General features: G+C 45.5%; 1 protein-coding gene across 1 annotated transcript in view; it reads left to right on the top strand.

The window, feature by feature from the left end:
* The window catches only part of ITPR3 (inositol 1,4,5-trisphosphate receptor type 3), a 544,698-nt gene that overhangs the window by 414,885 nt on the left and 102,030 nt on the right, over positions 1–27,783 (top strand). The window contains exons 47-48 of the mRNA XM_082246986.1: positions 11,162–11,275; positions 26,901–27,093. Coding sequence (XP_082103112.1) covers positions 11,162–11,275; positions 26,901–27,093 — 307 coding nt within the window. The remainder of the gene's footprint in view (positions 1–11,161; positions 11,276–26,900; positions 27,094–27,783) is intronic.

Below are 27,783 nucleotides of genomic sequence, written 5' to 3'. Positions count from 1 at the left end.
GGTCACCCTGTATGCTTGTGACCATTACTGTAAAAGACTGAGACTATATATTCACTCCAGCGTGAACTTTTCAAATTTGTTGCTAAAAATCAACCACTCAGAGCTTAGTCTATGGGTGTTACATCACACCACAGATTGCATGTTTTACTGCCAGTTCGGCCTACAGCCCCCCTATAGTACTCAGGTGCTTCCTCCCGCTTTTTCACCAAGAAGATTCACTACAGGATGGTGTACACCTGGGTTGCTGCATTCACTTCCTGGACACACTTACCCTATAATTTGTACCCTACTCAATTAGCATCCCACATGGAAATACCCCAACATGTGGAAACCAGGCTAAACGGAGCCATTGGAAAAACCACAGGTGAACATTTGCTCTGCTGAAGGCCCACAAAACACTCAGTCTCAGAGTGATGATATGCCCCTTGCACCAGAGCAGGAGCTGATGCATCTGATTTCTAGCTCTTTTTCAGGCACGCAACAAGCGGCCTACTTGCCAAAAGTGGAATTTTCTGCATATATAGATCACAATGCCTTGGGCAATTAATGGCTATAATACAACCATCTTTGCCCATGGCTCATAAATGCCACAAAAACAAGCGAGCGCTCTGAGGTAAAGGCAGCTGGCACAAAAGGTGACCATACAAACCTTGTAAAGTGAACAAAGTGCAGCGCTCAAGTAATAAACATAAATGATAAAGTGAACCAAATATAGACCTTATAGTGAAAAGGTCATTAGGATTAAAAGTCTAATCAATGGTGCAAGTATAGTGTTTTTCAATAATAGAATAGGAACTATCCACTGTGCAGAAGATGAAAAAGGTGTCACTTATACTCCACACTTTATGCACTCGCCAGATGGCTAATAAATATCAGCAGATATTGTATATTGTCATACATTTCTCCAAAACATCTTGGTTAGCCTAAAGTGGAATTTGACTCTTAAAATTAACATTGACTATTTGCAATCCTTATGCTGGTAGCATTAGTAAATAGATATTCAAGTATATAATATTTTCTTGTTTTAAACTTTTCTTTTTTTTACATTTCTTCAACTACTTTCTGGTTTCCAGGCCTAGGCAAATAATGCCATACATTCCAGGAGTCTTCAGAAGAGGAAGGGGGGCTTTTCTCAGCTCATCACACCCTCCTGCCTGAGCTAAGGGCATATGGATTCTGGGAAGTACATGCTACATGAATCATTTGCCCTTACACATGATGGCCACAGTCAGAAATGCTGGGGAGTGTTTTTCAAAGTTATTTCTTAGCAAAATAAAGCACAGAGAAATGGATGGATTAGTAAGTTTGCTTTGAATTTTAAAAATAAATTAAAGCGGTAGTAAACCGCATTAAAAAAAAAAAAAAAAAGGCACTGGGCAGTTTAGGTCATAATGTGCTAGTATGCAATGTATACTAGCACATTATGGTAGACCTGAAAGCAAAGTCCTCCAGTGGCACCACTGAAGGCACTATCTTCACTCCGTCTTTCTCCCAGGTTCGCAGGCTTTGGCGATATAATTGGCCAAGCCGGCGACGATGTTACTCCCACGCACTTGGGCAGGAGTCACGGCCCGGCTCTGAAGGAATGGCCCTTGGTATACCGTTCCTTCCAAACGCATGCATCGGTGATGTCATCGGCTGCATCTAAAGTAAAAATCTCCTAAGCGGTGCACGTTTAGGAGATATTTACTGTACCTATTGGTACGCCTTATTATAGGCTTACCTATAGGTAAAAATTATACAAGGGAGTTTACTTGGTTTGTGGTGCTCAGATGCAGTGTAGTTCCACTTTAACATCTTGAACTACGTGGAATGAAAAATGCAGCAAATACAGTAGACAGGCCTCTGTAGGAATTCCAGGGTATCCAATGTTGAAAAGTAATTAATGCCAGACCAAATGAGCTGCAGCAAGGAAAATGTCAAGGAACAGAGTCCAAAACACAGAGGTGCCAGAGGGCCCAGCCAGCAGTGAAGCTTTTCAGACTTGAGTGCCCAAACTTACACAGGTGTAGCCTAGGGTAGTATTGGAGGAAACTGCAGAATATTTTCCTTCTCTAGATTGCCTCATTATTGAAGAGGGAGCTTCACGCTCCATGCTTGCTAATGTGCAAAAACACACTGTTGCTGTCCGCAGAAGCCTTGTATATTGATTCTCCTTTGTTTCGCCATGCTCTTTTGGGTACAAAGAGACCTGTAAACCCTCAAAGATGTTTCCTGTTCATGAACAGATAGAATGCTCAATCTTTGATGATTGTCTTACCCCAAAAAGGATTTTCACTTCTCCCAAAATATTCACCAACCTCTACCCAGTGGAAAAAAGAGTTCACTAGACAGTAGTCTAAACAAACATTACCCTGTACCTATTGAAGATGTGTCCTCATTCTGGAAAAAGAAAGTTTGAGATGCTCCTCATTCTGAAAAAAGAAAGTTTGAGATGCTTCTAAAGGCTCTCTTTACTATTGCAGGCCCAGCCCTGCAGCCATCTCTTGCTGCAATCCCAGTATCTCAAACTGCAGCTAACTGGACTAGGGCAAGGAACAACCAACATGACCCCATCTTCTGCTCTGCTTTTTTGTGTGGATGCCCTATCTAGAATATGTCATGAGATTGATTTCCAGAATGGTCCTGATTTAAATTCATATGCATAGAATATTGTGGCTAAAATTTTGGGCAGCTGCCTGTAAAAGAAGTCTCACACATGGCTTTTCAAGGAAGACTTTTATTTGGGGAGGCACTTGACTAATTCATAAAAAAATGCCATAGAAGGTAAAGTTTTACTTCCACAGAGGAACATCCCAAAACACCCCCTTCTCGGGAGCCTTTACTTCTGCAAAGCGTAGAGCACCTAACCACTCTACCCAGACTTCAAATTCCAAAAACAAAATAAGCCCTTTTCTTTTGCTACAAGACTATGGCCACAAAGCCCAACAAGTCTTCTCCAAAGCCCTATTCACAATGAAGGAAGTGAGGGACGCCTGTTACAGTTTGCCTATCGCTGGGTCACAGACTTTCCAAACCTGAAGTACCAATACAGTACACTCGTCACCCCATCCATTCCTTGGTTACGCTGCATTGCTTGCTACAAAACTGAGGATTCATAGAGTGGAGTAGGGCTATAGGGTAGGCACCCTGGGGACATGACCTTGAAAGCTTACCAGTGTCCAGTCACCTGAAGCCTATAACCCAGATTCTATAAATACTTTGCCTGTGTCCTGTACTGTACTCCAATATATGGAATTTACAAGTTAGTCCAAAAACCTACAGTTAGGCCCATATATATTTGGACACATGCACAATTTTAGTTTTTTTTAGGTATTTACCAAAACATATTCAAGCTATAGTCATATAATGGATATGAACTGAAAGTGAACACTCTCAGGTTTAATTTGAGGGTATGTACATCCAAATCAGAGGAAGGGTTTAGGAATTACAGCTCTTAAGAATAGCCACCCCCACTTTTTCAAGTGACCAAAAGTAATAGGACAGTTGAATCAAAAGCTGTTTCATGGCCAGGTGTGGGCTACTCCTTCATTATTTCTTCATCAATAAAGCAGGTAAAGGGTCTGGAGTTTATTCTAAGTGTGGTATTTGCATTTGGAATCTATTGCTGTGAACCTACATCATGCGTTCAAAGGAGCTGTCCATACAACTTAAACAGGTCATTGTAAGGCTTTTAAAACTAAACAAATCCATCAAAGAGATAGCAGCAATATTAGGAGTGGCCAAATCAACAGTTTGGTACATTCTGAGGAAAGAACACACTGATGAGCTCAGCAACATAAAAAGGCCTGGACGTCCACAGAAGACAACAGTGGTGGATGATTCCAGGATCTTCTCTATGGTAGAGAAAACCCATTCTCAACATCCAAAAAAGTGAAGGACACTCTCCTGGAGGTGGGTGAATCATTGTCAAAGTCTACAATCAAGAGCAAATACAGAGGGTTCACCACAAGGTGCAAACCATTCATAAGCCTGAAGAATAGAAAAGCCAGATTAGACTTTGCCAAAAAACATCTAAAAAAACCAGACCAGTTCTGGAAAAGCATTCTTTGGACAGATGAAACTAAGATTAATCTGTATCAGAATGACCAGAAGAAACTGTGTGGAGAAGGCTTGGAACAGCTCATGATCCAAAGCACACAACATCATCTATGAAACATGGTGGAGACAGTGTGATGTCATGGGCATGCATGGCTTCCAGTGGCACTGGGTCATTGGTGTTTATTGACGATGTCACAGAAGATAAAAGCAGTCAGATGAATTCTGCAGTGTTTAGAGATATACTGTCAGCCCAGATTCAGCCAAATGCAGCAAAGTTGAATGGACGATGCTTCACAGTACAGACGGACAATGATCCAAAACACACTGCAAAAGCAACCCAGGAGCTGAAGGAAAAGAAGTGGAATATTCTGCAATGGCCGAGTCAATCACCTGATCTCAACCCAAATGAGCATGCATTTCACTTGCTGAAGGATAAACTAAAGGCAGAAAGACCCACACACAAAGAACAAATGAAGACATTTGCAGTTAGAGCCTGGCAAAGCACCAGAAAGGAGGAAACACAGTCTTTGGTAATGTCCATAGGTTCCACACTTCAAGTAGTCATTGTCAGTAAAGGATTATCAACAAAATATTAAAAATGAACATTTTATTTATGATTGTATTCATTTGTCCAAATACATTTGAGCCCCTGAAAATGGGTGTGTATAAAAATGGTTGCAGTTCCTAAAATTTGTACTTGATATTTATGTACAACCCTTTGAATTAAAGCTGAGTCTGCACTTCAAATTTATTTGAATTTTATTTTTGTGGCCTACAGAGCCAAAAGTATGAAAATTATGCCTGTGTTCAAATATATATATGTACAATGGGGATCAAAAGTTTTGGCACCCCAGGTAAAAATGTGTATTAATGTGCATAAAGAAGCCAAGGAAAGATGCAAAAATCTCCAAAAGGCATCAAATTACAGTTTAGACATTCTTATAATATGTCAACAAAAGTTAGATTTTATTTCCATCATTTACACTTTCAAAATAACAGAAAACAAAAAAAATTACGTCTGCAAAAGTTTGGGCACCCTGCAGAGTTAATATCTTGTACTGCCCCCTTTGGCAAGTATCACAGCTTGTAAGCGCTTTTTGTAGCCAGGCAAGTGTCTTTCAATTCTTGTTTGAGGTATCTTTGCCCATTCTTCCTTACAAAAATCTTCCAGTTCTTTGAGATTTCTGGGCTGTCTGTCATGCACTGCTCTTTTAAGGTCCATCCATAGATTTTCAATTATGTTGAGGTTAGGAGATTGTGAAGGCCATGGCAAAACCTTCAGTTTACGCCTCTTGATGTAATCCTCCGTGGATTTTGTGGTGTGTTTAGGATCATTATCCATTTGTAGAAGCCATCCTCTCTTTAACTTCAGCTTTTTCACAGATGGCATCAAGTTAGCATCCAAAATTTGCTAAAATTTTAATGAATCCATTTTTCCTTCTACTCGTGAGATGTTCCCTGTGCCACTGGCTGCAATACAACCCCAAAGCATGATTGATCCACCCCCATGCTTAACAGTTGGACAGAGGTACTTTTCATTAAATTATGTGCCCCTTCTTCTCCAAACGTACCTTTGCTCATTACGGCCAGAAAGTTCAATTTTAACCTCATCGGTCCACAGAACTTGTTTCCAAAATGCATCAGGCTTGTCTATATGTTCATTTGCAAGTTCAAACGCTGATTTTTGTGGTGAGGGCGTAGAAGAGGTTTTCTTCTGATGACTCTTCCATGAAGACCATATTTGTACAAGTATCTCTTTATAGTGAAATAGTGTACCACAACTCCAGTGTCTGCCAGATCTTTCTGGAGGGATCGTGCAGTCAAACGTGGGTTTTGAATTGTTTTTCTCACAATGCTGCGAGCTGTTCTGTCTGATATTTTTCTTGGTCTTCCAGAACTTGCTTTAACTTCCACATGACTGCCATTTCTTAATTACATTCCGAACAGAGGATATTGACATCTGAAAACGCTTTGCTATCTTCTTATAGCCTTCTCCAGCTTTGTGAGCGTAAACTATTTTCAGTTTCAGTTTTCTAGGCAACTGCTTAGAAGATCCCATGGTGCTGATTGTTGGGGCAAGGTCAGATGAGTCTGGGCTTTTAAAACCTTTGAGATTGACATCACGTGGCCTTCCCAGACGATGATTGAGAACAATCCATGACACTGGCAGGTCTCAGCCTTGCAAAGGGGCAGCCTTGCAAAGGGGGCAGTGCATGCTATAAATTCTGCAGGGTGCCCAAACTTTTGCAGACGCCATTTTTTTGTTTTCTGTAATTTTGAAAGTGTCAATGATGGAAATAAAATCTAACTTTTGTTGACATATTATAAGAATGTCTAATCTGTAATTTAATGCCTTTTGGAAATTTTTCCATCTTTCCTTGGCTTCTTTATGCACATTAATACAAATTTTTACCTGGGGTGCCCAAACTTTTGATCCCCACTGTACCTATTTGTTTTTAAATGTTTATTTGAATATGAATGTGTACGAATATTTTTTGTCCTGAAAAGACACTGACTTTTGTGAAGCAGGGATGTAGTTTGGAATTTCTACTGTGCACTAAATGGCCTTGTCCAGCACTTGCAATCCCAAGAGGAAGCCAGAGCGCCACCTGCTGGCTGGATAGAAGGTTACATAATATTATCTCATGTTTTATAATTGCCTGATTTTTCTGCTGCTTTTTTTCAGCTTTAATGCATCCATATTGTATTATTGACCTAATAATAATAAAAATGATCATTGTAATACAGTCTTCACAAGGCTGTTATAATGTAAACTCGTCTTCCATGTAAAGGGTCTTTTTTAGAGATTTATAAAAAAATTTGTATAGCATGTTGTTCTCTCCCATTCTTAAGATCCATCTGTGTTAAGTGCCATTTGCTTGGAGGGTATATTATTCCACAGAGATCAATTATATCCGTGCAAGTATTCGTCTGTGCCATATGCACTCGCAATAATTCCTTTTTTTCAGTAAACACAGCATGTATGTTCCAAAAAAAAAAAAACACAATACATGTTTGTTTCATTAAAAGCTGTACAATGTTTAAAGTATAACCAAAAGAAAAACATTTTTTTTAGTTGTGGATACAGTGGGGAGGGATTAGAACCAGTTTTGGTCATGTAACCTAAAAAAAGTAATTAGTTATAGTTACTGTACTTGTTACTTCTCCCAAAAAGTAACTGAGTTAGTGACTGAGTTACATCAGTAAAAAAAAGTAACTAATTACCAGGGAAAGTAACTATTGCGTTACTTTAAAAAAATAATCAAATATGTCAAATAACTTATATGCCCCTTGTATGCGTGGTATTTGCTTAGTGGTACCTGCGTGGTATTTGCTGAGTGGTACCTGAGTGGTATTTACTGAGAGTGGCACTGTGGTACCTGCGTGGTACACTGCCGTTGTATAGGGTGGGTGGGTAGATGTATTTGGGTGTATATAGGGGTCAGTGGGTGTATAGGGTGGGTAGGTGGTGGTGGTGGCTGGTGGTGGTGTGGCGCACTGTGGGAGTCCTAAAACCTCCTGACTGTGTGAGTAACCGTATTTTTTTTTTTTGGTACCTGCTGCTGCCTGGAGTGGCTGGCTGCTGGTGGTGCCTGGTGGTGGTGTGGCACACTGGTGGTGGGGGTCTGAGTCCTGACTGAGTCCTCCTGTCTTGACTGTCTGTGACTGAGTTTTGTTTTGTTTTTTGGTACCTGTTGTGCTGCTGCTGCTGCAGTGCTGCCTGGCTGGCTGGTGGTGGTGGCTGGCTGCTGGTGGTGGTCTGGTGTGTGGCCTGCCCAGGCACACTGGGGTCCATCTGGCTCCGTCCTCTTTCTCCAGGCCTGTGCTGCTGCCTCTCTCTTCTGACTGGCTGCCTGTGTTGAGTCTGGCGGTGGTGGATCGGTGGTGTACTGCCTGCAGTGCCACCCGCCAATATATTAATTAATAGCCACCCTCTGCCCCCTGAGTGGCCTCCTCATGGCCTGCCTGGCACGCTGTACTTCGCTCTGCACTGCCTCGGCTCTCTCTCATCGACTGAGGCCAGTACTGCGGACAGCGCCGGCCTCGGTCATAGAGGAGAGGAGGAATTACACTACTGCCATCTAGTGGCGGTAGAAGTAATTGGGGTAACGCGGTCAAAGTGATTTCAACGGCGTTACCATGAGGGGACGAGTAATCAGTTAGATTACTCGTTACCCTCTAAAGTAACTACGTTAAGTAACGCCGTTTACTTAAACGCAGTTACTTCCATTACTGATTAGAACACATCAAGTTTTTATCACTATCTGTGCCCCTTAGGGGAATTAACCCTCTCAATTAGTCATGTTTATCATTATCACAAAAAGTGGAAAAAAACTCAAATTGTGGTTTGTCCCCAGAACAGGAATAGTATAAATCTTCTAACATTAGTTTTGGTGGCCCTTATGACAACCAGGGATTTCCTCACTTTGGAGGGATTTCCCATAGATGCCAACAGTCACGGATTTCTCAGGAAATTCCCAGATATCCGACCAATGTCCCGGCCAGCTCCAGTGCCAAGAAGAATCCCAATAATCCGTCTGTGTCACGGACATCGGGAATTTGTCACTGATACAGAGCAGGGTGGGCTGAGAGTATTGTTTTTACACTCCTCCTATTTCCGCTCTGTGCCTAGTTTATGCACTGTACTGGCCTGGATAGGTACCGCCCCTTTCTCTTCCCACCTTGGGTCATAGCTGTGCGTGCACTGTTCCTGGGCATTGCTGGACTTAGATCTGTTCTTCCATGAGCATGAGTGCTCTGCATGACATGGGATCATCATCAGGAGGAAGGTATTTGAGCACAATACCACAGTGCTGGAGGGGTCTGTACTAGGTGGGGGGCTTGCTAAGGGGTCTGAACTGGAAGAGGGGCTTACTGAGGGGTCTGTAATGGGAGGGGGGCTTACTAAGGGGTCTGTACTGGGAGGGGGGCTTACTGATGGGTCTGTACCAGGTGGGGGGGCTTACTGAGGGGTCTGTACTTGGAGGGGGCTTACTGAGTGGTCTTTATCTGGAGGGGGGCTAACTGAGGGGGTCTGTACCCGGAGGGGGGCTTACTGAGAGATCTGTACTATAAGGGGGGCTTACTGAGGGGTCTGTACTGGGAAGGGGGCTTACTGAGGGGTCTGTACTAGGTGGGGAACTTACTGAGGGATCTGTACTGGGGGGTCTTTACTAGGTGGGGGGCTTACTGAGGGGTTTGTACTGGGGGGGCTTACTGAGGGGGTCTGTACTGGGTGGGGGGGCTTACTGAGTGGCCTGTACTGAGAGTGGGGCTTCTACTATTGAGGGGTCTATACTGGGAGGGAAGCTTCTACTATTAAGGGGTCTGTACTGGGAGGGGGGCTTCTACTACTGAGGGGTCTGTACTGGGAGGGGGCTTCTGCTACTGAGGGGTATGTACTTGGAGGGGGGCTTCTACTACTGAGGGGTCTGTACTGTGAGGGGGGCTTCTACTACGGAGGGGTCTGTACTGGGAGTTGGGCTTCTACTACTGAGGGGTCTGTACTGGGTGGGTCACATCGACCCAGCAAGGCTTAGCAAACGAAACACAGGATTTCAAGGGCCATTGGGAGACTCATAGAGGAGCACTGCTTCCTTCCTGTATCAGCCAGGTCTGGCAAGCTACAGTTTGCCCAACTGAAGGTATATAGTTGTAAACATATATGGACCAGAGCCGTCTTTTACACAGAGGGAAAAGGGGCAACTGCTCCAGGCCCAGTCATTGTTTTAGGGCCCAAAGCAGCTGACCTTCTCCTGTACTATACCTGCAGTCTCGGACCTTCTCTTTTAGTATGCCTGCAGTCTCTGACCCTCTCCTGTATTATGTCAGCAGTCTCTGACCCTCTCCTGTACTATGCCAGCAGTCTCTGACCCAGTCTTGTACTAGGCCTGCAGTCGCAGACCCTCTCCAGTAGTTGGCCTGCAGTCTTTGTACTATGTCTGCAGTCTCTGACCATCTCTTGTACTAACTGCAGTAATCTCTAGCAACCAATCAGTGAGTGTGGACTAGTTCCTTGTTTGTATTATTAAAGTTTTTTACATAAGTCTATGTACGTGTTTGTTTTTTGGGATGTTGGGGTGGAGAGCAAAATTGCAAGGGGGGAGAGGAAACCCAAGAAAATCAAAGATTCCATTTAACCACACCCCCTTTAAGCCACGCCCCATATTTAGCGTAATGTAAGCCACATCCACATACGGTTTTGCCTACACTGCCTTTCTGCAAAAAAGTGTCCCTGAATTTATTTTTCAAATGTTGGCAACTATGATGATTTCCCCTCACTTCAAGTCTTGACAATGGGACAGGAAGTGAAAAGTAAACTCCCGAATGTGACACAGAATGGGCAAAAAAAAAATAAAAAAACTGGCAGGGTTATAACCTCCTTTATTCCACCAAAAAAGTTTTGCCTTTAGTTCTACTTTAATCTACTTTTTCAAGATTGAACAAATTTGAACTCAACATTATACAAATGTTACCATTTTAGCTTTTTACAGTAATATAACTAATGTTACCATCCAGTGTAACAGATTTCCAGGTACAGTAGCTACATGTAAAGCCTACTATGAAAGGACCCTTTAATTAGGTTATGTGTCATCTTCACATACCTATTGTCTTTGCCACATGGTCTATTAGCTGGTGTACTAAATTGCTTGGCACAACTATCCAGCCTGCTGTTGGAGGGCAAATGGCTTCTTACTGCAAGCACATAATTTAATTTGTACCATTACCCCAATACAGTTTTCTTAATCTCGAATGTTGTGCAGAATGAAGTATGACATATTTTCCCCTGGAGCATGTTTCACTCCTAAAAGAAAGCATTCAGTATCTAAAAAAAGAGTGCTGAGACTTGCAGCAGCTCACTAATTATGTGATAAAACATTTAATCAAAGCCTTGCATTGCCAATAATAATTCTGCTTTTATTGTGAGCACAACCATTGTGAATAATTCTAGTGGACAAGGCACAGAGCAATGTCAACATGAATTTGAAAAGCAAACATGTCTGTATTGTTTCAGTCTGCTCTACAGTCTGTATTGTTTCAGTCTGCTCTACAATATTGTAGTCTTGCTTCACGCATGATTTGCTTTGAAATTAAAATATATTTTTTATCACTTTTCCAGTTAAGTCTAAATAATAAACAGCTGACTCAGATGCTAAAGTCAACAACTGCTCCTGTACAGGAAGAGAAGGAAGATGCGTTAGAGTATTATGCCAAGCATACTGCACAGATTGAGGTGGGTATTGCATCACAGAAATTAATACACATATAATATGCATGCTAGTATTAAAAGGACATGATAGTAGGTAAGCAGACTAGAGGCAGATATATGCTTCAGGGGTAAAGATTAATATTTAGGGGTGTATTTACAAAAAAAAAAACTGCAAAATAATGGAGATATGAGTTCTTGGTTCTGACAGCTCATTGCTGATATATTTTGGTCCAGAGCTTTCAGCACAATGCTAAGTATTTTGCCACGACTGCTTGTTGTGCAGGATGAGGTGAACATACAAACAGGAGGTTAGTTTAGTATCAGGGCTTAGTTTAGGAGTTACAGTTAGGGATAGGGGGTTTTAGGTTAAGGATTAAAGGTTTACTAGTGGTTAGGTTAAGCATTAATAGTTGACACTAGTATATCAATAATTAAAAAATATATATCCCATATCTTCCCCAGGCCTTTCAAACATCCTGTGTAGGTACAGCCTTCTATTAAGTGTTATGAGGTGCTTTATTGGGCAGACTTAGGTAGCCTACAGGGTTCGAAATTGTTTTTTGGCGCTGAGAGGCTTTGCGCCAAATACTACTGGTGCTGAGAATCAACAATGAAAAATTACTGTTTTTATCATTTCTGAACTTAACCCTTTTCTACTGTTAAAAATTGCCTGATCTATTTATGGTCGATAAAACTTTGGCATGAAATGTTGTGATGTCAGAATAAAGGATATGAAATGATGAAAAGTGGACAGATTACCAAATATGATGAATGCACTGGTGAAATACTTGACAGTTTAACTAGACAGCAGGTTTGGGTCGCGAAATTCACAATTTTGTATGTCAGGGGAATAGTGAGTATCAGGTGCCTTATTTCCCCAGACAAACTGGTAAAACTAATTCATTAGTTTGTATCCTTCCAACTGTGTTATTGTAATGCTTTATGTGCCTGGCTATCAGATGCTGCAGATGGAAAGCTAACAAACACAACCTGCTTGTCACACATTACTCCAGTTCTCCACACACTCTACTTGCTTCCAGTGGAATTGAGAACCAAATGTAAGATTGGTTCTCTGACTTTCATATCACTGAATTACATTCCTACATATCTGAGAGAGTTTCTAAAGCCTCACATGTTAATTTTCTTTACTTGTTTTTAGCTGGAATCGACCTAAACTAGCAGTGAATGGTCCTGCTCACATGTAGACCCAACACTATGGAACTCACACCCCACATTTGTCTGTCAGGCTCCATCCCTGGACATATGTGGAGACAGTTATTTTATACAAACCCCTGGGATTTATTACCCATCATCTTTACAATACAATACTATATGGAGATTTACTATGTTTTGTAAAAAAAAAAAAAAAACTGCTGCAAATATTTAAGGAAAAAAAAAACACACTAAAACTATTCGTAATAAAAAATACACTAACTTGGGGAAAAATGATTTAACTATTTAACTTAAAGTGGCTTCCATATACCCAGTGAAGTGGCTATCCTCAGATGAAACACAGAGATTAAACAAATCCTCATGTATAAGTTGTACTTGTCTATCTGCAGTCTTCTCTTCTTTACAGCCCTTCAAAGTTCAGAATTTAACCCCCCCCCCTCTCTTGGTGTTAGGACAATTTGTCAGAAGTGACTCATGCTGATAGCAGAGGAACGAAGCAGCAGACAGAAATGACAATTGGTGATCTGCTCTTGATTGAGACAAGTACACACTATAGAGGCATATGCTTTGTTCATATTTCCTGTCTGAGATTTACAACCACTTTAATTTGATTGAAAAGCATGGATTTACCAGTAACATAAGAGATCATCATAAAAAAATAAATAAAATAAAGAGGAAAGGCCTTTTTTACGCCTATTTGCTTTTTCAAAAGCAGGCCCTCTAGTGCTAGCATATTCCATATGTACAGTACAGAACTTTAACAGGAAGAGATAGATATTTATTAGACTACTTGCAAGTGTTATATTAAATGTCAAGTTATATTTTAGCATATCGATATTATGCTCAAATTGAAGAAAGTCATAGAATTAATCACTGTGCAGTCTACAGAATTAATAACATATACAGTATTTTGTGAAAGTGCTGTGCCCTACTAAGGTGGGAAAAGGGTTTTATGTCACCCAAGGTATTCAGGCAGGTTGAGGTGCTCCAGTGTGCTTGTCTCACACAGAAACAATTCTCAGCAGGGATTTCAGTTCTGCCCAATACAAATGCTACTATATGTGGGAAGCAGCTTCAAACAGTAGAGCACTGAGGAACCATCCACTAAGTTAGTCTTCTTGCCCACTTTTATTAAAACAAAGTTCAAGACATCACATGCTTTACCCTCGCAGGGGTTTTTCAGCATTTCTCAGCCAAAAGACAAATATTCAGCCTCCTGGCTTACATTTGCAGCACTGCTGCTCTGGCTTCACACTTCAGGCTCTTTGTCTATGTCCGCCAAGACAGTCTCTTCACAAAAGCCATGTGCACACACATAGCAGCCCCTAATTGCACTGGCTCCCACTTGTCTCCTAGGTGGAGCCCCCCTGACTCCTGAGCGGAGACCTTCTACATCTGCAAGGGTGGAGTCCTAAAATTTTGTCCTGTCTCTAATAAAAGAATTGGACCCAGGATTGAAGGCTTCATCCCTCCCAAGTCTCAACAAAGCCTCCCGGCTTCAGTTCCCAAATCAGAATTTACCAACCATTGAAGAAACCAACTACTGGAGAAGAATTCCTGAGTCCCATGTTTTAGTGTGCACAAGGAGGGACCAGACTCTGCAGTTGGGTGAACCACATAGGACACAGCAGAGGATGTAGTAGGTAGGACGGAAAGAGTTTAGGCTGGAGTCCTGCTTTAAATCCCTGTCTACCAAAGTATGCTCTCTCCAGATGGCATAACCTCCAGTCACTGAAATTGAACTTTTTCACTTGTGACTTTTCATCTCTGTCTCTCGTTCCTGGAGCTTTTCACCCTGGATCTGTCACTATCTAATTGGATGGACCCTGGTATACAAAATCTGGGGCTTCTTTTTGAGGGTTCCTCACTGTACACATTTGAAGTTTTACAAAAGGTATAAAACCTCCCTACCAGAGACTTTTACACAAATCTATGCCTCTGGTCAGTTTGGCATCAATTTTACCAGGAAACTTTTTAATACCCCGTGGCATTCTATCTTTTTACTAGAAACCTTTGACTCACTATAAATGAATCTCCTTCCTATACCATACAGCCACTTCTTGGAGAAAACATCTTCTATGAAACTAGGAGAAGTTGAGAACTTTCAATTAGCAGAATGGCGTAAAGCAATGCAGCAGGTCATCACCTCATCAAAATGTGTTTCTCTCTGGGAGACTTCCTTTAAAACTTTACTTTACTGGTACTACACCCCAGTGAGACTGTTTAAATTCACTACCTCTTCAGACTGCTAGAGAATCTGCGGTTTTGCCATCTCATTACTACACGCATGTTGGTTCTGTCCCAAATTACTCCCTTTTTTCTTTTCCACAGTGATCCATACCACCATAAAATGCAACTCGGTTACAGCTCTCTTACTCTTAAATCATGAACCCTGGGACCCTGTCCACAGACCTTTTATAGTCCACAGTTTATTTGCTACCAGGAAAGCCATAGCTATGACATGGAAACAAGCAGAACCTCCCGACAGATCCACCTTCCTCCCAGATCTCAATACGCAAACACAATATGAGATTATGTTTGCAAAGAAAAGTGGAGCGCGCACCAATTTTGGAAGCAATGGAATACCTGGTTACTTCATCAAGCATGTACTGTCTGCATGTAATTACAAGTATCCAGCATCACCCCTGTCCTTACTATTCTTATTGTTCCTAAAGGTATCAAGAAGTGGTTTCATACTCTACTATACATACCAGAAATTCTAACCAGACTTATTTTCTCTTAGGTCCTCTGACAGTCGCCGCCCACTCATACAGTCAGCATAAAACTTGTTAAAAACAAAGCAATTTACATAGACACACCTACAGGGGGCTGTCCCTCTGGTCCAATACCCCCGGCTAGCCTCATTCCCAATTCAGTTTGTCTTCTGCCTAGTTAGGAGTAAGATAGGCGATCCCTGTGCTGGGGCTACATGTCTCTGCCTTTCTTCTGTTTTATTACTTTTATTTTCTGCAAAAGTGTTTTCTTTTTACTACTAGCTTTTAATTTGTTCTGCGCTTAGTTAGTCGGATCTTCGGAAGACTACAGCGTTTGCGGAGCTGGGAATCGGACTGGTCGTCCTGGTACTCCAGGACAGAGGATCTTATGGAATCCCAGCCCGCCGTCGAGCGTTTAGCGGGCTATGCGTGCGCCCTGGCCTAGCAAACGACCTGCCCCTGTCCTCAGGGGCAAAAGCCTGCGAGGTGGCTACCTCGCCAGGATGCCTCAACATGCGGTTTTGACCGTGCGACACATCCTATTTCGGCTGACGGCTCCCCCGCCATCTGTGGTGGGGGGTTACCGCGATACCGAGGCGCCCACGTCATATGGAGTGGTAAGTAACTTCTGTTTGAAGATGACAGTTTGCTGATGTCTGTGCTCTCCCCTCATGTCTGTGTCCGGGGCTCGCATCCCTCCCGGTCCCTGCGGGGGCCTCTTGGCGCATGTATCGCCGTGGGGGGTCTGTGGGGGTCCCTATCCCTGTCCACTTATCAGTGTGTTTGGGGGCGAAAAAGTGTTTTGGGTGCAAAAATGGCGATGCGGATCGCTTCGGTGCAAAAAAACGCGGGTCCGCCATTTTGGGCGTGGGCAGTTGCTCTGGCCTCATTGTGGGCACTTTCTGCAGCTCTCTATGTAGTGTTTTTGGTGCCTTCGGGCGCCATCTTGTGTGTGGCATGGTGTTCTTCTTTGCACATGTTCGGCGGCCATATTCCCGGAGCCTCCCATTCAGATACATTGGCAACCATTTTCCCTTAGACCAGTTCCTGTTCAGCCTCTAGTGGGTGACATCACTTCCTTTACTGTATGCAGAGATTGTTTCCAGCAGCGTGGTAACACTTCTGGGGGTTCTTTTTGCTGGTTTTGGGGAATATTCTTCTGTTTTCAGTGTTTTTCCCATCTCAGGGGGGTACCTTAGTGTAATCCTTATTGCGGTGCATTGCGGTGGGTCGCCGCGATCGCGTCTTAAAGGGCCAGCGCCATAGTATTTTTCTCATGGAGTCCCAGGACTGCAAATTCCCCCCAGCCTTGGTGAATGATTCAGGTACTCCTGAATCTTCACCTTCTCTTGCTGCTGCACTTGCGACTTTGGCGTCCAAGGTGGATTTATTGATGTCAGAGCGGGTTTCTAGAAAAAGAGCTAGGGTTTCATTATCCTCTGATTCTGAGTCTGCTATGGTTGCCCTGGACAGTTTACCCCCCGAGGGGTCTCAGTCCTTTCATTATGATGTGGAGGTGGAGGGGTAGGAGGAGGATGATCCTTCTCCTGAAGCGGCTAAAGAACACGCTGCTGTCTCTGCGCTTATTGCTTCTGTTAAAGAGACACTACATTTCGAGGATGAGCCTAACCTGCCGGGTAAGCAGACTTCCTTTAGGACTCGTAGAACCCGGAAAGCGGCACAGGTGTTTCCTTGTCCCGCTGAGTTTACGAAACGGTGAACGAACAATGGCGTAATTTAAAGCGCTCTTTTGTGGTACCAAAACGGTTTCAACTCCATTACCCTTTCGCGTCTCCTACGGATTCGCGATGGACCGTGTCCCCTAAAGTGGATCACACGGTGTCCAAGTTGGACAAGGCCACTCTCATGGAAGCCCATCTTCGCCTCTGTTATGGACTCTCAGGCTGTGGCTGATTAGGCCCAGGTGCTCAAACGCACTCTGGAGGCGGATTCCGTCCCTCCGACTACTGTGGAGATGGTGGAGCAGATACGTCTGGCAGTTTTGTACCTGTGCGACGCGGCCTTGGATGAGGCCCCTCTAGCAGCACGGCTGTCTGGTGTCACGGTGCTGCTCCGTCGTTTAATGTGGTTGAGGAGCTGGTCGGCTGACCAGGCTTCCAGAAAGACGGTGTCTGACATCCCTTATGTGGGGAATCGTCTTTTTGGGGATTCCCTGGATGAGTTGGTTAAAGGGGTCACTGGGGACAAGAGTACTCTGCTGCCCCAGAACCCCAAGGGTAAGTTTTTCTGCGGCAAGCGGGGCCCTTCCTTTAAACCAAATCAGGGGTCCTTTCGTGCCTTCAAGGCACAGGGCAAGGGGAAACCCTTTAAGGGCGAGGGTGGTCAGACAAAGCCCTGGGCGGGCAAACCAAAATCCACCCACGCTGGCCAGGCGGGTCCTTCCGCCTCAACCTGAAGGGATGCCCTCACCCTTTCCAAGGGTGGGGCGACGTCTGCGTGGTTTTCTCGAACCTTGGCTGCTCCGGATCCGGACAGGTGGGTTCAGGAAATTATTCGATCAGGATACAAGATCGAATTCCTTTCGCGTCTAGCGGACAGATTCTTTCCCTCAAATCTTCATTTGACCCCGGATCAGTAGTACGATCTTCATTGGGCGGTTCAGGATCTCCTCGTTTCGGGGGTTTTACTTGAATCTGTTCACTGTGTCCTGAAAGGAGGGCAAGGTACGTCCGATTCTGGACTTGAAAGCTCTGAACCACTTCGTGCGGGTTCAAAAGTTCCGCATGGACTCCTTCTGTTCGGTGGTGACCTCTTTAAGCCCGGGAGATTCCAGGCTTCCATCGATCTCAAGGATGCGTATTTACACATCCCCATATTCGAGGGTCATCAGAGGTACCTCGGATTCGCAATCGTGGAGTATCGTTATCAGCTTGTGGCATTATCTTTCGGTCTCGCTTCGGCTCCAAGCGTGTTTACCAAAGTGCTGGCTCCTGTTCTGGCCCTGTTGCGGGCGCAGGGGATTGCGATCTTGGGATATCTGGACGATCTCCTGTTAAGATCGAGTGCCAGCCCAAGTGTATTACACGATCTGTCAAGTACCGTTCAGACGCTCCGGGAGTTCGGGTGGACCATCAGAAGTCGACCTTGTCCCCTTCTGTTCGTCTCCCTTACCTGGGAATGGTCCTGGACTCTGCCCAAGCAAAAGTCTTTCTACCGGAGGACAAGCTCCAGACTCTGCAGGACGAGGTCAGGTCCCTCCGGGACAAGGATTCCTTGTCACTCAGGGCCTGCGTGCGGTCCCTGGGGTTGATGGTGTCAGCCTTCGAAGCACTACCGTTTGCACAGTCCCACACGCAATCTCTTCAAGTGGAGATCTTGGCCAGGTGGGACATGCATCCTTAATCCTTGGAAAGGAGGATATCTCTGAGTCGCCAGGTCAGAGAGGATCTTCTCTGGTGGCTCCTGTTCCCGGCTCTGACGGAGGGGAAATCCTTCCGCCCGTTGTTGTGGTCAGTAATCACCACGGATGCCAGCCTGTCGGGCTGGGGTAGCGTTCTGGGCATTCTGTCTGCCCAGGGCACTTGGTCGGAGGAGGAATCCTCCCTGCCGATAACCATATTGGAATTGCGAGCGATCAGACTGTGCTTTCTCCATTGGTCGGATCATCTTCGGGGCCTCCCTGTGCGGGTCCAGACGGACAACGCCACTGCGGTGGCTTACATCAATCACCAAGGGGGCACCAGGAGTGCCCGGGCGGCCCAGGAAGTGACTGAAATTCTGTCCTAGGCCGAGACGCATGTCCTGGCGATTTCAGCAGTTCACATTCCAGGTGTGGAGAATTGGCAGGTCGATTATCTGATCCGCCAGACCCTGGACCAGGGAGAATGGTCCCTACACCCGCAGGTGTTTCAGATGCTGTGTGCGAGATGGGGAACCCCGGATGTGGATCTGTTCGCATCTCGGCTAAACAACAAGGTGGGAAGGTTCATGGCAAGTACGCACGATCCTCTGGCAGTCGCCTCGGATGCGTTGGTATCAGTATCGCCTGATTTATGTCTTCCCTCCAATTCGATTGTTGTCCAGGTTCCTTCGCAGGTTGGTCTCGGAACCGAAGTTGGTGATTCTGGTGGCCCCATACTGGTGGCCGGTCTTGGTACATGGACATCATACAACTGGTCGTCGAACCTCCATGGCGGCTCCCATTAGGAGACGATCTGCTGTCTCAAGGGCCGATCTTCCATCCTGCTTTACGGTCGCTGGCTTTAACGGCGTGGCTGTTGAAAGCCAGGTTTTGAAAGATCGGAGTCTCTCGTCGGCGGTCATTCCTACCCTGCTCAAGGCTAGGAAGGCCTCATCCGGTGAGATTTATTACCGTACCTGGAAGGCTTATTTTGCATAACATGTGGGCCCATACAGTTCGGTATTCGCTGCATGTGCTCTAACCGAACTGTATGGGCCCACATGTTATGCCCTTTAACTTATTGTGCAATATCGTGTATGGTAATCATGCATTTTTTTTTCTTCGCCTTTTTTAGATCTTACACAGTTAAAAGAAACCTTTTTTCTTTATCACATCCTCCTGAAGAAGCGTTAATGTATACGCGAAACATGTAGAGGTTATATGTATACTAGTGAATCCCTCCAACACCGGACATACACCCTTGTCCACCACAACCTTGGATTAGGTATCAGGTGTATGTAACACCTATATTGTAACTTACCGGTGATTGAGGGTCACTTACGATATCATATATCTGTGGCTATGATCTTTTATCGAATTTACACTTATATGTTTTTTGTACTTATTTTTGTTACATGTAAAAAAAATGTTTCTTTTGTATTTTAATGTATGTCTTAATAAAACTATATTTTTACAACATTAGTGTTAATTGTTGTGCCGAGAAAGTCCATCTTTGATAGCATTTGCTACAAATCTCCTTCTCTATTGAATTAATTCGGACGTGGCACATTTACCAACGAGTGTCCACATAGGCCATCTTGTGGAGACACTCTTTCGTTTTAAACTATGTTATCCTGTGTGGAATAGCTGCCTGTCTGTGGGCTGCGAGGGGGGGGGGGGCTCTCCTGCTCTGCTGTGTGAATGCATGAAGCAGTCTGGACTTAGACATGCGGTGCGGCGATCGCTACTGCGGCCCGCCATTTTTTTGCGCAAATTTTATGGTGCCCGGTCCTGTGTGGTATGGCGCGGCGTTTTGGCGCCAAACGCCGCCATTTTGGCGGCGATCGATCAGGCCACATGTTGGCGCCATTTTCTCTGAGCCTAAGGAATCCTCAGCCGAGCGGCCATGTTTGTGTAGCCTTGCATAGGCTTTATAGGGCGGTCAGTCATTGCATCACTTCCTTTTGCTCTGGGACAGCGATCGGTGGCAGCAGCCTGTGTGATCTCTCCAGGTTTTTACCTTTCCTTTTCCTGTATTCCTTGCCCAGTGTTCTTATCCCTGTGGGGGTCGGTGTATTCAGTAGGGTGCGGTGGGCTACGCTCGCCGCGGTCTTAAAGGGGCAGTACTCCTTTTTTTCTAATTTTACTGGGGCATGGATTCTCAGGATTGCAAGTTTCCTCCCACCTTGGTGGGGGGCCAAGGGGCTGCTGCATCCCCCGAGGGGGCTGATCTGGCTACTATTGTGGCGAACTTGACTGCTCAGGTGCAAATGCTGGTGGCTGATCGATCCACCAAACGGCCCAGAGTGTCTATTTCCTCTGATTCAGAGGGCAATGGGGCTGCTATGGCTGGAGTGCCCTTCTCAGGGTCTCACTCATCTCTAGACCTTGTTGGGTCTGAGGGGAAGGCTGAGGTAGAAGGGTTTGATAATTCTCCCCCTGGCTCGTCTGAAGAGCTTGCACTCATGGATGAGTTGGTTGCTTCTATCATGTCCTCCTGCTTTGATGTCCTCTTATGGGACGCAAAGGAAACGCAAAACGTCGCAGGTTTTTCCTTGCTCTGCGGAATTTCAGCGCGCGGTTGATGAGCAATGGCGCAATTTAAAGAAACCTTTTGCTGTGCCGAGTAGGTTCAAACTGCGTTATCCATTTACACCCACCACTGATGAGCGTTGGTGTGTGCCGCCTCAGGTGGATCACGCGGTGGCGGTTTTGAATAAATCCACTGCGATCCCTGCTGAGGATACCCCGGTGTTCCGGGACCCTACGGACAGGAGATTGGAGTCTCTGGCCCATCATGCTTATACGGTTGCTGGTTCTATGCTGAAGCCTATTTTTGCTTCCATTATGGCAGCCCAGGCTATTGCGGATTGGACGCAGGTGCTCAGGTGCACCCTGGTGGCTGACTCTGCCTCGCCGACAACTTTGGCTATGGTGGATCAAATTCATCAGGGTGTCATGTATTTGTGTGATGCGGACTTAGATTTAGTCCCTTTGGCTGTGCGTCTTTCAAGTGTGGCGGTATTGAACCGTCGCCTGATATGGCTGAAATGTTGGTCTGTTGACCAATCTTCTCGCAAGACTTTGGCTAATTTGCCCTACGCAGGATCGCGCCTTTTTGGCGAATCTTTGGATACTCTGATAAAGGGAATTTCTTCGGGTAAGAGCACTCTCTTGCCCCAATCTCACAAGAATAAGTTTGTTCGTGGTAAGAAGAATACCTCGTTTAGGCCCTCTCAAGGGTCCTTTCGTGCCTTTCGGTCGCACTATAAGGGCAAACCCTTCAAAGGCCAAGGCTCCCAGAAGAAGCCGTGGACAGGTAAGCAGAAGTCCGGCCAGTCCGGGTCCGCTGCCCATAACAATACGGCCTGAAGGGACGCCCTCACCCGGTTCTGGGGTGGGGGGACGTTTGCTCGGTTTTCTTCAACCCTGGCTGGACCGCATTCAGGACAGGTGGGTTCAGGAAATCGTTCGATCTGGATACAAGATCGAGTTTCTCTCTCGGCCAGCGAGCAGATTTTTCCCCTCAAACCTTCAGCTATCTCCAGAGCGCTTGCAGGATCTGCACCTGGCGGTGCGGGACCTACGGGCCCAGGGAGTGGTGGTTCCGGTGCCTCATCGGGACAGATTTCGGGGGTTCTATTCCAATCTGTTCATTGTGCCCAGAAAGGAGGGCAAGGTACGTCCGATTCTGGACTTGAAAGCTCTGAACCACTTTGTGCGGGTTCGCAAGTTCCGCATGGAATCCCTGCGCTCAGTGGTGGCTGCCCTGGTTCCGGGGGAATTCATGGCCTCCATCGATTTGAAGGATGCGTACCTTCACATCCCCATTTTCGAGGGTCACCAGAGGTACCTTCGATTCGCCATTGCGGAGGATCATTACCAATTTGTGGCGTTACCTTTTGGTCTCGCTTCGGCTCCGCGGGTTTTCACCAAGGTGCTTGCGCCGGTTCTGGCTTTATTGAGAGCCCAGGGCATTTCTGTCCTGGGGTATCTGGACGATATCCTGATTCGGTCTGCGACCAGTCAGGGCCTGGTGAACGACCTGTCCATCACGATGCAGACTCTGCAGGAGTTCGGGTGGACGATAAATTTTCCAAAGTCAACCCTGTGTCCGTCGGTTCGTCTTCCCTACCTGGGGATGATCCTGGACTCTGTTCAAGCGAAGATCTTCCTGCCGGACGACAAGCTCCGGACGCTTCAGGACGAAGTCAAGTCCCTCAGGGACGATCAGTACTCGTCCCTCCGGACGTGTATGAGGTGTCTGGGATTGATGGTCTCGGCCTTCGAGGCGATCCCTTTTGCCCAGTTTCACACACGGGGTCTCCAAGCGGAGATTCTGGCCGAGTGGGACGGGCGACCACAATCTCTGGATCTACGGATCTCCTTGAGTCATCATACCAGAAGGGATCTTCTGTGGTGGTTCCGGTCCCCGGCGGTGTCGGGGGGGCAAGTCTTTTCGCCCTTTCTCGTGGACGGTGATCACCACGAATGCCAGCCTGTCGGGCTGGGGTGGTGTTCTGGGCGTTCTGTCCGCCCACTGAACTTGGTCGGAGGAGGAATCCTCCCTTCCGATCAACATTCTGGAATTGCGAGCGATAGCTCTCTGCCTTCTGCGTTGGACAGACAGGCTACAGGGCCGTCCGGTTCAGGTGCAGACGGACAATGCCACAGCGGTGGCCTACATCAACCACCAAGGGGGCACCAGGAGTGCCCGCGCGGCTCGGGAAGTGACCGACATTCTGTCTTGGGCCGAGACACATGTCCCGGTGATAACGGCAGTTCACATTCCGGGGGTGGAGAACTGGCAGGCGGATTATCTAAATCGCCAGACCCTGGACCAGGGGGAATGGTCCCTTCACCCGCATGTCTTTCAGATGTTGTGCGTGAAGTGGAGTTTACCAGATGTGGACCTGTTCGCGTCCCGTCTAAACAACAAGGTGGAAAGGTTCGTGGCAAGGTCGCGCGATCCTCGGGCAGACGCATCAGACGCGTTAGTGGCGCCCTGGCATCAGTATCGTCTGATGTATGCCTTTCCACCGATTCAGCTGCTGTCCAGGTTCCTTCGCAGGTTGGCCGCGGAACCGCACATGGTGATTCTGGTGGCGCCAGACTGGCCTCGCCGGTCTTGGTACGCAGACCTCGTGAATCTGGCGGTCGACGCTCCGTGGCGTCTGCCTCTTCGAGAAGATCTCCTGTCTCAAGGCGTATTTTGCCTGGTGTGAGTCCAGGGGGTATTCTCCTCGCTCATATTCGGTATCGAGAGTGTTGGCTTTCCTTCAAACAGGCGTGGACCAGCGTTTGGCGTTGGCCACGATTAAGGGTCGGATTTCTGCGCTGGCCGTTCTCTTTCAACGCCCTGTGGCGTCTAACTCTTTGGTTAGCACCTTTGTTCAAGGGGTGCGACACCTGGCCCCTCCTAGGAGGGAGCCTTTGCCTCCATGGGACTTGAACCTTGTTCTGTCCGTGTTGCAACATGCTCCTTTTGAAAAGATCAGGGAGATCTCGTTGCCTCTGTTTGTCAAGAAGGTTGCGTTTTTGGTGGCGATCACTTCGGCTCGCAGAGTGTCGGAGCTGGCAGCTTTGTCCTGCAGCTCTCCATATTTAGTGATTCACTTGGATAAGGTGGTCTTGCGACCTAACCCGTCTTTTCTTCCGAAGAGGATCTCGGAATTTCACCTCAATGAGGACATTGTCTTGCCTTCGCTTTGCGCGAGGCCAAAACATCCGAAGGAGGTGGCTTTACATTCCTTGGATGTTGTTAGGGCGATCAGGGTTTACCTGTTGTCGACTAAATCCTTTCGCAAGTCGGATTCCCTATTCGTCCTTCCTGAGGTACCTCAGAAGGGCATGGCGGCGTCGGCTTCTACCATCGCCAAATGGATCAGACAGACCATTGAGCAGGCCTATGCTTTGAAGGGAAAGGTTCCTCCCGTACCTGTGAAGGCGCACTCTACCAGATCTCTGAGTACGTCTTGGGCCTGTCATCATCGGGCTTCTGTGGCCCAGGTGTGTAAGGCGGCGACTTGGTCGTCCGTTCACACCTTCTCCAAATTCTACAAGGTGGATGTTCAGGCATCGGCGGATGCTTCCTTTGGCCGCAAAGTTCTTAGTGCGGCAGTGCCTTAGGGTCCCTTGTTTTGGGTCCTTGGCTGTTGGGATGTCTTTATCCCTAGGTTACTTGTTTTCCTGGGTTGTTGCTCCTGTTGAGCACGTTTTTTTCCTGTTGCCCAGTTGGTTTTCTTACTTTGGTAAGGTTCCTTTTTACCTGATGTGGGTACTGCGTTGCTTTAGGCGCGGCTGCGTTTTTTCCCACCCCTCATGTCTACACTGCTATGGGACGTCCCCATTAGTGATGAATATGAAGTGGCGGCGACTGTCGGAGGACGTAAGAGAAAATGGAATTTTTGTAAAATCTTACCTGTAAAATTCCTTTCTCTGAGTCCTCCGACAGTCGCCGCCCCCGCCCCTCTTTTGGGGTTTTGTTTGTGTACTCTACTGCTATGCTACTGAAACTGAGTTGGGAATGCAGGAAGCAGGGAGGTATTGATTGAGGGGACCACCCCCTAGGGGTGGGATATGCTAAAACCTTTGATATTAACAAATTTTGTTGCCTAGCTACTCCTGCGGAGCAAAGGTCAATAACCCCACTAGTGATGAATATGAAGTGGCGGCGACTGTCGGAGGACTCAGAGAAAGGAATTTTACAGGTAAGATTTTACAAAAATTCAGTTTTTTGTAAAATCTTACCGTAAAATTCCTTTCTCTGAGTCCTCTGACAGTCGCCGCCCGCACCCCTTTTTTGGGGTTCATGGACTATCTACTGCTTGCTACCAAACTGAATTGGGAATGAGGCTAGCCAGGGGTATTGGACCAGAGGGACAGCCCCCTGTAGGTGCGTCTATGTAAATTGCTTTGTTACAAGTCTTATGCCTAGCTTGCTCCTGTGGATAAGAAGTCAATACCCATTGGTGAAGACTGTATGAGTGGGCGGTGACTGTCAGAGGACTCAGAGAAAGGAATTTTACGGTAAGATTTTACAAAAATTCAGTTTTTAAGCTTGTATAGCTATACCTGCTATTCCTGATCATATGTTGATCTCTCATTGATGTACTCGAGCAGAACCATTTCTTTGTTGTTTTACATTGTGCTTATGCTAATATTGTACCAATTTCTTTAACCTTCTGGGTTGCCTTTTTGTTTTCTTTTACTCAAAAAGACAAATATCAAGAAAATAAAAAATGTCTTGGTATAAATGTCCTGGTCCTGGCTGGTGGCGCAGCCATGAGTTTGTACTGTTGTATTCAGCTGGTGATCGGCTACCATGTTAAAGGGATCTGTTCAGTACCGAGTAGGTGCTGCTTCCCATCCTTCACTGGTGGTGCCCACTGTGAATTCTTGGCTCTTCTGTACCTCTGGGGAGCTATGAATGGCAGTAACTACCTCAAGATACCAAGCGAGAGAAGATTGAGGCACTTGTTCTTATTTTGTAATGAATGCACCTGGAAGTGACAAGCATTTTGTCAATTCCAGGTTCAGAGCTGATAATCTGCATTGGAGCACAGGGATGCATTAGAGGTCTAGTTGACCCCTGATGTGTCTTTTATAAAGAGGACCTGTCACCTGCCCTTGCGATCACATGCGAGGCTGGTTAGTTCCCTTGCAATACCAATAGTTAAATGAAAAAAAAACTGTAAGCTGTAATGATATAAATAAAAATATTGTAAAAAAAATGTATAAGAACCAGTATCCTGTGCATACACAAGAATGCAAACACACATATAAGGCATGGACATATATGTAAACAGTGATTGCACCACACATGTGAGAGCAAAAATTCTAGGACCATAGCTCCCAGTTAGCTCTAATCTAATTTCTAATAGAAAAGTGGTGAAACTGTAAAAAAAAAAAACCTGAGGATTTGGTCTATTTTCCATGATAACCAGTCAGATCGCAGATGTAACTGACTTATAGACAAAAGCTACTTTCAGATGGTGGTTGTTGGCAACATTTTCTCCTCTTGTCATGCCAGGGTAGAGAAATGTGAAGACTTTCATTGCTGAACTCTTCATCTGAAAATGCTAGTTGCCTAGCTTAAATTGTTTATCTAAAGTATTCTACCCTTTTGCAGTAACTGACCTGACCCTGACAATTATGGAGATCAGGGAGTTGTAATTAAACTTACTGCCTACTTTTTTCAGATCCATGATTCAGAAAGTATTGAAATCAGACAGCCAGGCAACTAGCATTTTAAGGAAATCAGAAATGGCAGCCACCAAAGTTTCCTCACCACAGGAGTCTTTTAACTTTTCACCACAAGTAACTGAATGCAGCTCTACAGCTAAAATTGTATTGCTGTGTACATTCTGTTTTTTCTAAGATCTGATTTTTATATTCACAGATTGTGCGTTCAGATCGAAGCATGGAACAGATAGTATTCCCTGTTCCAAACATCTGTAAGTTCCTGACAGAAGAGACCAAGCACCGAGTTTTCACCACCACAGAGCAGGATGAGCAGGGCAGCAAAGTTAGTGATTTCTTTGACCAGTCATCGTTTCTTCACAATGAGATGGAGTGGCAGAAGAAACTGCGAAGTAAGGATTTTCTCAAATACTTGCTTATTAGGATATGGGAAGGAACCTAAATATGTTCTGCACTGTTTGTATTCTTCAATCTACAAGGACAGTGTCCAAACTCTCTTCAGTCATTACATGCAATGGACTGACATCTGGGCATAATGAAACTTAAGTCATCACATAGCTACAGAATATATTAGCAAAACCTGCAGTGTTTTTGGGGGACATACTGTAGTCACAAGAGCTGTTGCCATTACTCATCTATTGTGACCTTAAGGCCTCATTCACACAGGGCGTTTGAAAAAACCAGCTGCAAAGTCAGTTCTGACGCCAGGAAAAAGCAGCTGCAAAAATGTGCTTTTAGAAGCGTTTTGTTTCGGCATTAATGCACGTTTTAGCCACGTTTAGCATCGTTAGCATTTGGCAGCCTTTCTCTGCTCTCTTCTATTTTCCAACCTCAAATCCAACTACTACAGCTTAAAAACGCTGAGGTGGCCTAACGCTGTATGCAGCTTTTAGCAGCATCAAGCATTTTTACAGCTTAACGCTGTTGCTCCAGAACGCACTGGCCTTGGGTTTTTTTACAGCTTGAAAACGCCTATGCCACTTACAGCTCCTAAAAGCCTGTGTGTGCATGAGGCCATAGAATAACATAAAGGGGTCTTTTTAAGCTGCAAAAAAAACGTCTAATGCTCCTAAAGAAATATT

The sequence above is a fragment of the Pelophylax lessonae genome (genome assembly GCF_965119305.1).
Source record: "Pelophylax lessonae genome assembly, chromosome: 2".
Classification (NCBI taxonomy): Eukaryota; Metazoa; Chordata; class Amphibia; order Anura; family Ranidae; genus Pelophylax; species Pelophylax lessonae.
Note: the sequence above shows the minus strand (reverse complement) of the source record. Positions and strands in the feature narration are given on the sequence as shown.